General features: G+C 43.8%; 1 protein-coding gene across 2 annotated transcripts in view; it reads right to left on the reverse strand.

Annotated features, from left to right (window-relative positions):
- Positions 1 to 14,449, reverse strand: part of EPB41L5 (erythrocyte membrane protein band 4.1 like 5) — an 851,839-nt gene that overhangs the window by 247,844 nt on the left and 589,546 nt on the right. For both annotated transcript variants that reach the window (XM_085645978.1, XM_085645979.1), the window contains exon 17: positions 12,567 to 12,739. In XM_085645978.1, the coding sequence (XP_085502104.1) occupies positions 12,567 to 12,739 (173 nt within the window). The remainder of the gene's footprint in view (positions 1 to 12,566; positions 12,740 to 14,449) is intronic.

Below are 14,449 nucleotides of genomic sequence, written 5' to 3' on the forward strand. Positions count from 1 at the left end.
CCACTCCTCTGGGCCTATCACCCAACGTAGTGTCGCCCACTCACAACAAAGGGCATACATTGGATCAGATTTTCTCTACCTCTGTTACAGTGGCGCCCCCCTTTCCTGTGTTATGGTCAGACCACCTACTGGTGACTTTTAATATCCAGTCTAAAATTACTGTGACTAGTAGAGGTAACGGGTGTCAACCCCGGATGTCGCGTGCTTTCCATCGAGTAACACCGGAAATGATTGATCAATATCGGCTAACTCACCCCTGCTCCCTTACGGGTGATTTAGAACTGGACCTAGCCAGTTTTCAAGCATGGCTTGTGCAGTGTTTGGAGGATTTGGCCCCGCCTAGGTGGTCTTATAAGAAATCCTCGCGAGCATCTGCCCCATGGTTCACGCCTGTGCTTAATACCAGCAGAAGGCTCTGTAAGAAAGCCGAAAGAGCATGGCGAGCAAACTATTTGGATCCTTTGAGGGAGGCCTAGAGGCGTTGCACCAAGGCCTATCATAAGGAAATTTATCTGGCCAAAAAAGCCTACTTTGCTCAAAGGATTGAGGAGGCCGCCAACACCAGCAAAGAAATCTTCGCGATTGTGAAAGAATTCACATCACCAGCCTCCATCACTCCTAAGTGCTCTTTTTCGGAACCTTGGGTTTTGCAATTAGCCAGTTTTTTGCCAATAAAATCAAAAGCATTCAGGCAACTTTTCCATCTTTTGCGCTGGGGGAGTGCCCTGTCCTGAAACCCAGTCTGTTGTGTCTGACCCGGGAATGCCCAGTTTGATGAGTTTTCCACCTATTGAACCTCAAGTCTCACTGGAATTTCTCTCTAAAATGAGATCCGGCTCTCCACTGGACCCCTGTCCCGCGAAGTTTCTAGCTAAAGTGGCTCATGCTATTAACTCTATGGTCAACCCAATTTTAAACTGCTCATTGGAAACAGGGATAGTGCCGCTTGCCTGGAAACAGGCGATGGTCATTCCTCTTCTGAAGAAGCCTTCCCTGGACCATGCCATGCATGCTAATTACCAACCTCTCTCTTTGCTCCCTGCCCTGGCTAAAGTGGCAGAAAAGCATGTTCAGTCCTTCCTCTCACATTTTGTTGAGTCCCACAGTGTTTTGCACTATACCCAATCCGGCTTCCGTGCGAATATGAGCACGGAAACGGCTCTGCTGGAGGTGGTTGAGGCCATTAAGGAAGTTCAGGACTCCGGGGGGAAGGCAATGCTGGTGCTGCTTGATCTCTCGGCGGCATTTGACACCGTTCCACACGATCGCCTATTGGCGCAACTTGCGGAGATTGGTGTGGGAGGAACGGTGTTCAAATGGTTCAAGTCCTTTCTGGCCAACCGCCAACAGACAGTCTGGGCTCCTCCGCACTCCGCGGCAGTGCCGCCTCTGGAAGTGGGAGTTCCTCAAGGGTCAATATTAAGCCTGACTCTCTTTAATATCTATATGTCCCCTTTGGCGGCGCTGGTTGAGTCTTTTGGCGCCCAGATTGTCTCATATGCTGATGACAACCAGCTACTTTTCACCTGTGGAAAAGATATGGACTTCAACGGAGATCGCATTAAAAGCTGTTTGGGTGCAGTTTTTACCTGGTTCCAATGCAACCAGCTTAAATGCAACTCGGATAAATCCGAGGTTCTCTTCTTCGGCTGTCCTCCTGATCCCTGTTGGATGTCCTGGTGGCCGGCGGATATGTTTCCCCCTTCCGATGTGACCTCTGTGGCTAAAAATCTCGGTGTTGAGATGGACAACTGTCTTACTTTTAAACCACAGATTATGAGCCTGGTTGGTCAATGCTTTGGGATTCTAAAAATGCTAAGAAAATGTCTTCCTTTCCTTTCCATTGCCCATAGGAAAATTACGGTGCAGGCCATGATAGGATCTAGGCTGGACTATGCCAATGTCCTTTATCTGGGTCTTCCGAAGCTCCTTCTCTCACGCCTGCAGGTAGTGCAGAACTCGGCCGCTCGGGCAATCTTTGGCCTCGGCCACCGTTCCCACGCTACAGGACTGTTGCAGTCTCTTCACTGGCTGCCTATTCAGAGGTGCATTGAATTCAAGGTGCTCACTATGGCATTTAAGACCCTTTATGGCACTGGTCCCGTCTATTTGAGGAAGAGGATCGGCTTTCATTTGCCGGCCAGAGCCCTGCGTTCTGCGTCACTGTCTCTCACCAAGGTCCTGGCAATTAGGCGTGCCCGGATCGGGGGGCGGTCTTTTAAATATCTTGTGCCCCGGGCCTGGAATGCCCTCCCACTGTCCCTAAGAAAGAGTGAGAGCTTGATGGCCTTCAGAAAGAAGCTCAAAACATGGCTGTTTGGCCAATAAGTTTTTTTCTCCCCTGCTGGAGCTCTACGGTTATGGGTCTGACAGCGCCGGGACACTCTGCCTGAGTAGCTGAGCGCTTACCAAAACCCCCCCCCAAACAAAAAAATCAGTGATGTCATCAGTGATGTCACTGACCATGTCATGAGTGATGTAATATGTGACGTCATCAGTAGTGCATTGCGGGGGCGCGAGTTATAGTTAGCTGAACTAACTATAACGGGGGAATTTCTAGGGTTTTGTACGAGGGAAATGTCCAGCTAACTATAACGCCCCTGAAACCTATGGTTTTTTCAGTGAATTTCTAAGGGTTTTTAAATGCCAATTCCCAACTATAACGCCCCTGAAACCTATGGTTTTTTCAGTGAATTTCTAAGGTTTTTTAAATGCCAATTCCCAACTATAACGCCCCTGAAACCTATGGTTTTGTCAGTGAATTTCAAAGGTTTTTTAAATGCCAATTCCCAATTATAACGCCCCTGAAACCTATGGTTTTTTCAGTGAATTTCAAAGGTTTTTTAAATGCCAATTCCCAATTATAACGCCCCTGAAACCAATGGTTTTTTCAGTGAATTTCAGAGTTTTTTTAAATGCTAATTCCCATCTATAACTTATCTCTAAAGATATGTTTAATGATTTTCATTGGATTTCTATATTTTTCAAATTCAGTGTGTCAATTTCATTAATTATGTTTTTTTGAAATTCTTTTTTAACACTATTTTTTTATCCTATTTTTTCATTTCAATATTTTCAAAATTAAAAAATATTTGTTTTTATTGGGTTTTTCAAACATATTTAATATTTTTTTAAATATTTTTTAACTATATGTTCAAAACTTTAATATTTTTTTTTCCATGTTTTTTGGATCCGCGCACCTAACGCGTTAGGAACCGCTCACCCAACGCGAGAGAATCCGTGCACCCAACGCGATAGGATGCACCGTGCGCACATTTCGCCCTTTTATTTTTTTTAAAGGGGGCCCCGGGGGGTCCTTCTGGGACCCCCTAAGCAGATCTAGAGAGTCAGAGTATTTTCACACTGCCCCCTTTATATGTTTTACACACTTATCCCCTTGCTTCTTCAGCCTCGCTTCTACCGAGGCAGAAAATGGCCGCCAACAGTTCCTGGTTTAGAATGTAGACAGACACTCGACAGCCAATTAACATTCAGCGCGTGATTGTCAGGGTGCGCGGTCGGTTCGGGGAGGGTTCTCTTACGGTGCGGGTAGGGTGCGCGGATCCTCCCCGGCCATAGATATCACTTTTTACTTTTTTACCCTAATTTTCTCAGGAACTACTGAACAGAATCACACCATTTATGCAAAAGGCACAAGTCTGAACTGAGGACTACCTCTTTGCCAAATTTGGTGTAATTCCATTCAGCGGTTCAGGCTGTAGCTGCGACAACAGATCCTATGGGAAATTGCATGGGGAAAATGCATATTGGGACCCCCCTTTTTTCTCGGCCCCCGCTTGACGAATCACCACGAAACTTTCAGGGTCGGAGCGGAGCTGGTCAAAAGTTTGGAAAAACTTCGCAAGGATTCATCAACCGGCGCCAGACTTATTGGGAATAGAATGTTGCGGATTTCCTATGGAAAATAGGTCCTAACTAACTATCTACTGGCGACTGCCAGAAGAATATATATATATATATATATATATATATATATATATATATATATATATATATTCACTGAAAAAACCATAGGTTTCACACATGTTATAGTTAGCTGGACATTTTACTGATAAAAAACCAATGAAATTCCCCCGTTATAGTTAATGTAGGCAACTATAACTCACGCGACCGCAATCCTCTGCTGATGCTAATACTGTATTTAGACACTTATTTGCCCATGTCTTCTTCCATTAAATTTTAGCTATACATATATTACAAATATTTTTTTTTCATAAAGACACATATGTCATCAGCAGAGGATTACGGTCGCGTGAGTTATAGTTGCCTACAGTAACTATAACGGGGGAATTTCATTGGTTTTTTATCAGTAAAATGTCCAGCTAACTATAACATGTGTGAAACCTATGGTTTTTTCAGTGAATTTGCAAGGTTTTTTAAATGCTAATTCCTAACTATAACGTGTGTGAAACCTATGGTTTTTTCAGTGAATTTGTACGGTTTTTTAAATGCTAAGTTACTTTACGCCATTTGTGGCGTGCGCGCCCACTTAACGCAGTTCGTTCCGTGCGCGCACGGTGCGCTTCGCGCACCGTGCGCGCACAGTGAGCACCCGGTGCGCTTCGCGCACCGCGTGCCCACGTTACGCTAGATGGGCCATGAACGCACGATGCGCTTCGCGCACCGTGCGCACATGGAGGTCATATGATGAGCATCGTTGTGACAGGTAAAATATATGTTTTGTTTATGAATGATGAGCCAGGCACAAAAGGTGCCCTTCGGGCACCTTTTGCACATGGGGTGGGGAGAATGTGGATATTTTTTTTTTTTTTCTATTATTATTTCTTACCGTACGCGTACGGTAAGCGTAATCGGCGAAATTTTCGAAAAAATTAAAATTGCCTTTTTTCACTTGGGGGATCGTTGGGGACTCCCTCGACATGGCTAGGTGCTTGGGAGCTGTGTAAACAGCCCCTTTACATGATTTGCACTTTGTTTTTCAACCCCCTGTCAGAGTGCGAGCGAGAAAATGGCGGCCGCCGCTTCCTGGTTTCGACCGATTCGAATGTTTACTAAGATCTAAGGGCCAATCAGAATTGCGCTCGCGCACGCCATCGTACGCGTACGGTAAGCGCACCGTAAGCGCACCGTAAGCTGCCACAGATATATATATTGATTTAAAGGCTATTTTCTCAGAATCTACTTAACAGATTTACACCAAACCTACAAAAGGCACTTCCTTGACCTGAGGACTACCTCTCTGCCAAATTTCAAGTAATTCTGTTCAGCCGTTCGGGCTGTAGCTGTGTCTAAAGGTCCTATGGAAAAATGCATGGGAAAAACGCGTTTTGGGACCCCCCTTTTATCTCAGCCCCCGCTTGACGAATCCCCCCGAGACTTTCAGGGTAGGAGCGGAGCGTAGCGCCCCACCTATTTTGAAAAATTCGCGAGGATTCGTCAACCGGCGCCAAAGTTATTCAAAATAGAATGTTGCGGATTTCCTATGGAAACGTGGTCCTTACTATAACTACCTACTGGCGACCGCCAGTAGGTAATAAATAAATATATATATATATATATATATATATATATATATATGTGTATATATATATATATATATTAACACCCTGATCGTCTTTCCACAAACAGGCACCAACACCGTGAAGAATTATGGCACAGACGGCGATTTATTTCAAATTCAGGTCAGACGCGTTTCGGCGGTAAACCGCCTTGCTCACTGCATGAAATGTTCTGTCAGTGTCAGCCAAACAAATACCTCCACCATTTACCTATGGTTGCCTAGACAACCAGTACATGTCATAGACATAGAAGTTTTTTCATCGTGACTTTGCAAAATACATTGGTGCGTAGACATATATAATGACATACAATGGTAATTTAAATAATATATATTCACATCTTTAGGCAAAATATTTCCTAAATAAAGATCGAGTTCGAAAGTCACTCTAAAAATAGAAAAACCAAAATTGATTAGGAGTACCGCTCGAATAGAGGCGGAACATCCAGTCTCATTGTGTCCCATATAATGTGCTCTAAATCAATGTGCCTGTGTCGGCGTGCAGAGGAGGGAATGTGACATATGATTATCATACAACCAAAAAGGCGAATTAGACCGGCCTGCACAATCTACGCTAGTATGTACAGTCTCAGAATGCGGTACTACAGATAAATATCGTAATTCAAAGTAAAGAAAGTGGAGATTGCCACTTAGAGAATTTCCTTACATCCACATGAGGGGAACAGCGTAGATGACAAGTGCCACTACCTGTTATAGATCAAAAGGACAAGGGGGGTGGGTTAAATATCACCATAAGGAGCCCCTAGTGCTAATCCAGGGGAAAAGGAGTACATACAAAGCTAAGGGATTAGTCCCGCCCAAGTGGGCAAAAAGAATAACTACGATCTGTATTGGCAGGCCGGAATTGGAAATGGATTACCTATTGCCCTCCTACTCTACTAGAACAAAAAATAATATACAGGAATAGAGGCACATGTAAAATGGGGTGATATTTACAGGTAACTGTGAAATGTCAAAAATGAAAAAGATTTGAAAGCTAAGAGCAGTCATGCTCCGAGGGACGGGTTCAAACGAAGAGGCCAATCTTCTCAAATAACGAATCAGAGATGGACATTAAGCGCTTCATCGGCATTCATCCCATGTGGGATTTTGGAATTGAGGAGAATGATATATTTTGATTCCAATCTCCTCAATGCCAATTGCCTGTTACCTCCCCTAGGATTTTTGGAGACACTATCAATCACAAAATAGGAGAGGTCTTGGGTCTTACCACCATGGCACAGATTGATATGGCGTGCCACTGGATATGATTGGTCATCATTCGCAATTGCTCTCAAGTGTTGCAAAATGCGGACGTGGACTTGGTGGATCGTACTGCCAACATACAGTTTTGGGCATGTGCATTGTAGCACGTACACGGCAAAGTCCGTTTTGCAGTTAAAGCTACCACGGATAACATATGGTGAGTGTCTGAAAGGCATTATAACAGACTTAGTGTTATTGCCGTGTTTGCAGGCTTTGCATCTACTACACCTAACAAAGCCTCTAGGTGATTGTAGCCAAGTTTGACTTTTCGCTACAGAAGGTGCGTTGCGTACCAACTCCTGCCGCATGGATTTAGCTCTTCTGTAACTAATGGCCGGTGTTTTGGGGCATTTTGGTCCCAAAACCGGATCACTACGGACTGTCTGCCAATGTTTGTGCAGGATTTTTCTCAGTGTAGTGTGGTATGCATTAAATCCTGTGATCAATCTCGGGATGCCTGCCTCTTTGTTTGCACTCTGTTCTTGTTTTTTAAACAGAAGGTCTTCCCGTGTCTTTAACTCACTTCTGTTTCTGGCTTTCTCTAGGGTTTCGATTTTATACCCTCTGCTCTGTAGTCTACTAAACAATTCGTTAGTAGATTTCATGAGACCTTCTGTTGTACTGCAGTTTCGTCTCATCCTGAGACATTCTGCATAAGGAATGCCCTCCTTAACGCTGTTATGATGGAAACTATCTGCGTGAAGGATGGCATTCCCTGCGGTGTCTTTCCTATAAGTTCTGGTCTGTAGACAGTTGTTTTCAATGTACACTTCAATGTCAAGAAATTGGATGCAGGTTTTACTGGTATGACTGGTGAATGATAAGTTCAGACTATTGTTATTCAATTCGTTGGAAAAGACTTTTGCACTTTCCTCAGTTCCCTGCCACAGTATGAATATATCATCGATATAATGTACATAGATGTTCACATTTTCAGTCATGGCAGTCTTGTGTCCCTTCATGAGTACTTGCTCCTCCCACCAGCCCATATGCAAATTAGCATAGCTGGGGGCAAAGCAAGTACCCATGGCCGTGCCCTGTAGTTGTTTGTAAAACAGTTTATCAAAAATAAACACATTATTGTCCAGGCACCATTCTGCCATACAGAGTAACATAAGGGAATGTTCTTGCATGTGTATTGGTCTTGTGTTTAGATAATGCTTCAAGGCATTAAGGCCATCCTTATGTCTAATGCTCGTGTATAACGAGTTGACGTCAAGGGTCATCAAAACATAGTCCTCCTTCCAGTTTACATCGAATATCTTGCTTAGGAAATCACCAGTGTCTTTGATGTGGGATGGTAATTCACAGACCAGTGGTTGTAAAAAGAAGTCAATAAAACGAGAAGTGTTTTCAAATAGGCTCCCAATAGCTGCAATGATTGGCCTGCCAGGTGGATTGATTGCGTTTTTATGAATCTTAGGAATTAGATATAGTTGCGGTGTTACTGGATAGTCTATTTTCAGATAGTCAAATTCCGCTTTAGTGATTAGATTCACACTCTTCCATTGGTATAGGGTTTTATGATATTTTTCCTTAATTCCTACTATAACCGTTGGCGCTATCCTGCAATAGCAATCCTTATCATTAAGCTGTTTCATTGCCTCCAGGTTATAGTCCTCTAGGGGCCACAGGACGACATTACCCCCTTTGTCTGACCATCTGACTACTATATCTTGATGTTCCTTGATTTTACTCATGACTTTGTTGTAGTTCATTCTGTTAGTGTTGTGTATCTTGGCGAATTCTTTATCACTTTTAAGCGCCAATGATTTAAGATCTTTTATCACGTTCTCCGCAAAAATATCCAAACCATCCTTAGGCATCATCGGTGTAAATACCGATTTAGGTTTGAAAGGTGTGGGGATGGGGTTACGTATTCCTTGAAGGGCAATGATCGTGTCTACATCTGTTGTTTCATGATTTTCTTGTTGCATAAGTAGAAGATCCCTTAACAGAGTTTCGTCCGTTATTGATTCTTGCGTGTGAGTTACATCGAAGACCATTTGTTGTGAGTCTTTGTTGCTACTATTCATAAAATATTTTTGCAGTTTTAATTTTCTCACAAACTGAAAAAGGTCTATCCGTGTTTGTGAATAGTCAAAATTAGATTTTTCGCACTATGATAAACCAAGTGCAAGAGTTTTTTGTTCAATTTCAGTGAGATCCATCGTTGTTAGATTTATAATTGTGTTTTCGCTGTCTCTGCTTGCATGATAATTATCTTTATCCATTATCTGCGCTTGTTTCTTCTGTATTGTTGTTTGTTTGATTTCTGTTGTGTTTGTATGCCGCTTGCCCCAGCGTCTGTTTTTTCTCTTTCTACTCTTTGATGTTCCTGGGATGTTTCTTTTTATTTGTCCTGGCGTGTGGGCCGCGGGCGCAGGCTTGTCAGTCTTTCTATATGTAAAAAACCCAATTCCTGGATTACTGTCGGTGGTTTACGTCTTAAAGCCATGTCACTCAGTTGTTCCGTTTCTGACTCCACTTCAGAGCTCAATTCAGACACACTCGGGTCTGTGTGTTGATGTAGTGTTTCGGCAGTATTGGATAATTGTTGTCTTCGTATGTTTTCAAATTTTTTTGAGAAGGTATACACTCTACCTTGCATATAGTCATTCCTATCTCTTTGGAATTTTATTGCCTTTCTTTCTTTGATCGAATCTTCATGTTTTGTTAATCTGGTGTTCATTTCCCCCAATTTCTTTTTGATTTCCTCTTGATTTTCACAATTCTCAAGTTCTTTTAGCAATGCCTCGATCTTAGACAACATTACTTTGCGATCACTCTCAGCATATTTAATTAAGATTTGAAGCATTCTCCGTGAGGACTCGGCACTATTGTCAGCCCAATCCTTTAGCATTTCGGGGTCAGGGTTTTCATATGTTGGCGCTACCAGAATTCGGAGCCCTCTAGGGATTCTTCCCACATCCATGTATCTCTGTAGGGACTTACATTCCCACCATTTAGCTATCTCATTTTTGCGGAGTTTTTCCAACTCATTGAGTTTTTTCGCAATATCATTTATTTCCACTGTTTCTGTTCCTTTGTACGCAGACCGCGCTTGTTCCATGCCGTCATCCTTATCATTGAAAATATCCACAGCTGCCTCCTCTCGCGCTTTCACCCATTCCTCGGCCATTATTTGAAATATACGATTACCCTCTGTGCCATTCACTGCCCGTTACTTGACTGTACGGGACTACCTCTCCCAGCATGCACCGCTACGATATCACTCAGCACACCGAAAAGTACCGCTAAGAGGAGCTTACCCGATAGAGCGAATGCCCTCCGGCTCCCACATCCATCAGTCACTCTCCACTTCGACGGCGTCTCGGGTGCGTTTCGTTCGTGAAATTAGTCGTGTGCTTCTCGCTGCTGGGGGGCGCTGAGGATTCTTCCGTGAGGAACTGTAACAATAGGATCCGTAACCTCAGTGCTCCAGATCGAGGAGGGTTGGTGTCCAGGTCCCGGCGAACCTCTTCAATATATTAACACCCTGATCGTCTTTCCACAAACAGGCACCAACACCGTGAAGAATTATGGCACAGACGGCGATTTATTTCAAATTCAGGTCAGACGCGTTTCGGCGGTAAACCGCCTTGCTCACTGCATGAAATGTTCTGTCAGTGTCAGCCAAACAAATACCTCCACCATTTACCTATGGTTGCCTAGACAACCAGTACATGTCATAGACATAGAAGTTTTTTCATCGTGACTTTGCAAAATACATTGGTGCGTAGACATATATAATGACATACAATGGTAATTTAAATAATATATATTCACATCTTTAGGCAAAATATTTCCTAAATAAAGATCGAGTTCGAAAGTCACTCTAAAAATAGAAAAACCAAAATTGATTAGGAGTACCGCTCGAATAGAGGCGGAACATCCAGTCTCATTGTGTCCCATATAATGTGCTCTAAATCAATGTGCCTGTGTCGGCGTGCAGAGGAGGGAATGTGACATATGATTATCATACAACCAAAAAGGCGAATTAGACCGGCCTGCACAATCTACGCTAGTATGTACAGTCTCAGAATGCGGTACTACAGATAAATATCGTAATTCAAAGTAAAGAAAGTGGAGATTGCCACTTAGAGAATTTCCTTACATCCACATGAGGGGAACAGCGTAGATGACAAGTGCCACTACCTGTTATAGATCAAAAGGACAAGGGGGGTGGGTTAAATATCACCATAAGGAGCCCCTAGTGCTAATCCAGGGGAAAAGGAGTACATACAAAGCTAAGGGATTAGTCCCGCCCAAGTGGGCAAAAAGAATAACTACGATCTGTATTGGCAGGCCGGAATTGGAAATGGATTACCTATTGCCCTCCTACTCTACTAGAACAAAAAATAATATACAGGAATAGAGGCACATGTAAAATGGGGCGATATTTACAGGTAACTGTGAAATGTTAAAAATGAAAAAGATTTGAAAGCTAAGAGCAGTCATGCTCCGAGGGACGGGTTCAAACGAAGAGGCCAATCTTCTCAAATAACGAATCAGAGATGGACATTAAGCGCTTCATCGGCATTCTATATATATATATCAATCCGCAATCCTCAATATCTGAACCAGACGCTGTTATTCCTGGATACTCTAACAACAAAGCAGCCACGGACAACTCTTGAGCTTTCAAAACCAGTTCTTTATTTGGACAATAGCCAAACGACCGACTCTACACGTTTCGGGATGGCAATCCCTTGCTCACGATATATATATATATATATACACACACACACACACACACACACACACACACACACACACACACACACACACACACACGTGTGGATATATACACGTCATCTGCTGCAAATTAAACCAGAATGTTAAAATATACCATGTCTGCATAAGAAACAAGAATGAAGTTAATGCCTAGGGCAATGCAGGGATTTTCAAACTGACAACAGTTGTCAGCATGGCATACCCCAGTGGTAAGGCAACATACTTCCTTGAGGATTTCCATTCGCTCTTCCGGAACCAGAGACTACCAATTTCATAGGGGTTAACAGGTCCTTGGAACCAAAACGGTGCAGTTCCTCATAAGAAACCAAACATGCAACAAAGGATGTCACTTTCCCATGTTTCCATAGCAGAAACTTGTACGTTTACCAAGGATTGCAAAATGATGCCTGTACAAGGATAAAGCCTTTAACCCTAAAATGTAAATACCTAACACCTGGCAACACCTGCTATCCAAAAGTGCAATCCTTGGGATGTTACTGGACCGCACCAGAATTTATTACCACTGGTATTAGCATACAAACATAACATCATCAATTCACACAGCACTTTAAATACTCATTAAGTTTCTGACGGTAAACAAAGATCCATCAATAATGTGGTCTGGTGAGACCCAAGAACAATGTAGAACAAAGAGAGGGTGTTAGAAGGAGATACATATTTGGTTGTTAGAGACAGCAAACAAAGCCAAAAAACAGTTAAGGGAACAAAACAGCGTTCAAAATAGCATATAGCAGCTTATACCATACCTCGACCACTGCGCCCTATAAAAGGTACCATCCACAACCTTATACTCCACTTTTTCGTGAATGGAAGCATTTGGCCAATAAAGTCAGACTGGCTGCCACAGCACATATCACACATTCTATGGGCTTGCTATGGTCACATTCCAGTTTTACTACTGTCTCAACTCTATTCAATATGGACAGACTACTATGTGACAATGCAAATTCTTGCATAGTACGTTTTATAGAGCTCAGTCAGTCCAGTGGGACAATTTGCTTACCAGTTGGAGCGTTTCCTTCCACCGCAGCTCCACTTGTGCTGGAGTTATTGAAACTGAAGCTAGCCTCTTCAGGGGCAACGGCAGCAGCAGCAGTACCAGGCGCCCCATGGGTATCGTCCATGCAATACTCTAGCAAGTCTTTGTTGTTAAGCAGATCAGCAATAACAGGCTTGCTGTAAGAGGCAGAAAGAAGATGAAAACAAAGCAAGGAAACCGCACACAATTCAAGTCATGCTGCTTTCTTTCTTAAGTCTGCATCACAGTACACAAATACTGCGTGGTAACTTGGATAGTCGGAAATTTTAGCAGTATTAAATGTTTCTAGTTAATAATTATTTTGTACTTCTCAGGGGAGAAAGTTCCTTACGTTTGCCAAGACAGTTCTGCATCTGATTTCAGCTCCAAGTGGACAATACTGCAAACAAATGCCAGCCCATCCATGCACTTGACAGCAAAACAGAGACCATGACCACAAGTTACCAAAATAATGCCCTTCTTATCAACACATTCCCCATGTACATGCAGAATAAGCCAAGAACTCTGCATTGAACTTTTTAGGTCTCGCGCCTAGCGTTGCACTGCGCAACAGTGCTCGCGCAGCGCGAGTCATTTAGTAGGTGAAAAACTGTGTTTTAGCACTGACCTAGGAATCGCACACGCTTGTGTGTGTGCTTTTCCTTTTATGCTACCCCATTGGCCTTTGCGTGTGTCTTTTTATAAAAGACTGCAGTCAATTGGTCACAGGCGGTCGCATTGCTCCGCCCATGGCCTACTGGTGTCTATTACGCGCTTGGTTCGTGTAATAGACACCAATAGGCCATGTGGTTTCAATTATCCTGCCCAGACACAGGCGCGATAAGTGAAACCACCTGGCTCGCTGCGACGCGCGCGCGCACCACTCGCGAGCTTCTGTTTTTGTTTGGATCCATTTCACTGTGTAGCAACCCGCAGGAGCTGGCTCCTGAGGCAGCCTTCAGCAAGGCGCAGAAATGGATCGAGGTGAGTGTCGAGGTGAGTGTCGGGGTGAGCCGGCCTGCCCTGGCAGCCCCCGCGCGGTCAGGTTCGGTGTCCCCTTTGCATGGCGAAGTGAGTTTGGTTTAACTTGAACTTGTGGTTCACTTTCTCTTTATCTCTTTGACTTCTCAATCTTTTAATCCGCGCTTCTGCTGATATGACCTCCCTGTCCGTACCAGCGAGTGGTTGTTTTGTGTAATCGGAGCAAAATGTGACTGAGCCGCGAGGTTTCTAATCTTGCAGGCGAGCCCCTGACAGTCTGTGAATGCCATTGAAATGGATGAGATGCAAAGCACAGCCTTCATTGCATGAAGTGCCGTGAGGGTTTGTTGTGCGGCGCTACCACTGCAGACCTTTTGTGGAACTCCTTCCTGCCTATGTTGCTCTTCATAGGGTCTGTAGCGTGGCAGCCGAAAAAAGGGGACATAATAGTTGTCTATTTTGACTTGGAAAGAATTTGAAATGTTCTCTGCCAATTGTTACTTCGTGCCTTAGTTACTGTTGAAGCGTGACTGCGGGACGTGAATGTTGCGAGTATTAATACCTGGGATGCACTATTCGTTATTTGCCGTGTAACAGCACTTCATGTTGCCCTGATCTATGTCTGTGCAATTCACTGTGTTGCACTTAAATTCAACTTGCAGTAATGCGGTACTGTGCCATCAATCTCCCCGGTGTCTGTCCCTGCTCCCCGGTGTCTGTCCCTGCTCCCCGGTGTCCGGCCCCGCTCCCTGAAAGCACAGCCTTCATTGCATGCAGCGCCATGAGGGTTTGTTGTGCGGTGCTACCACTGCAGACCATTTCTGGAACTCCTTCCTGCCTATGTTGCTCGTCATAGGGCCTGTAGCGCAGCAGCCGAAAAAAAGGGG

This window comes from Triturus cristatus, chromosome 3_1, assembly GCF_964204655.1.
Source record: "Triturus cristatus chromosome 3_1, aTriCri1.1, whole genome shotgun sequence".
Lineage (NCBI taxonomy): Eukaryota > Metazoa > Chordata > Amphibia > Caudata > Salamandridae > Triturus > Triturus cristatus.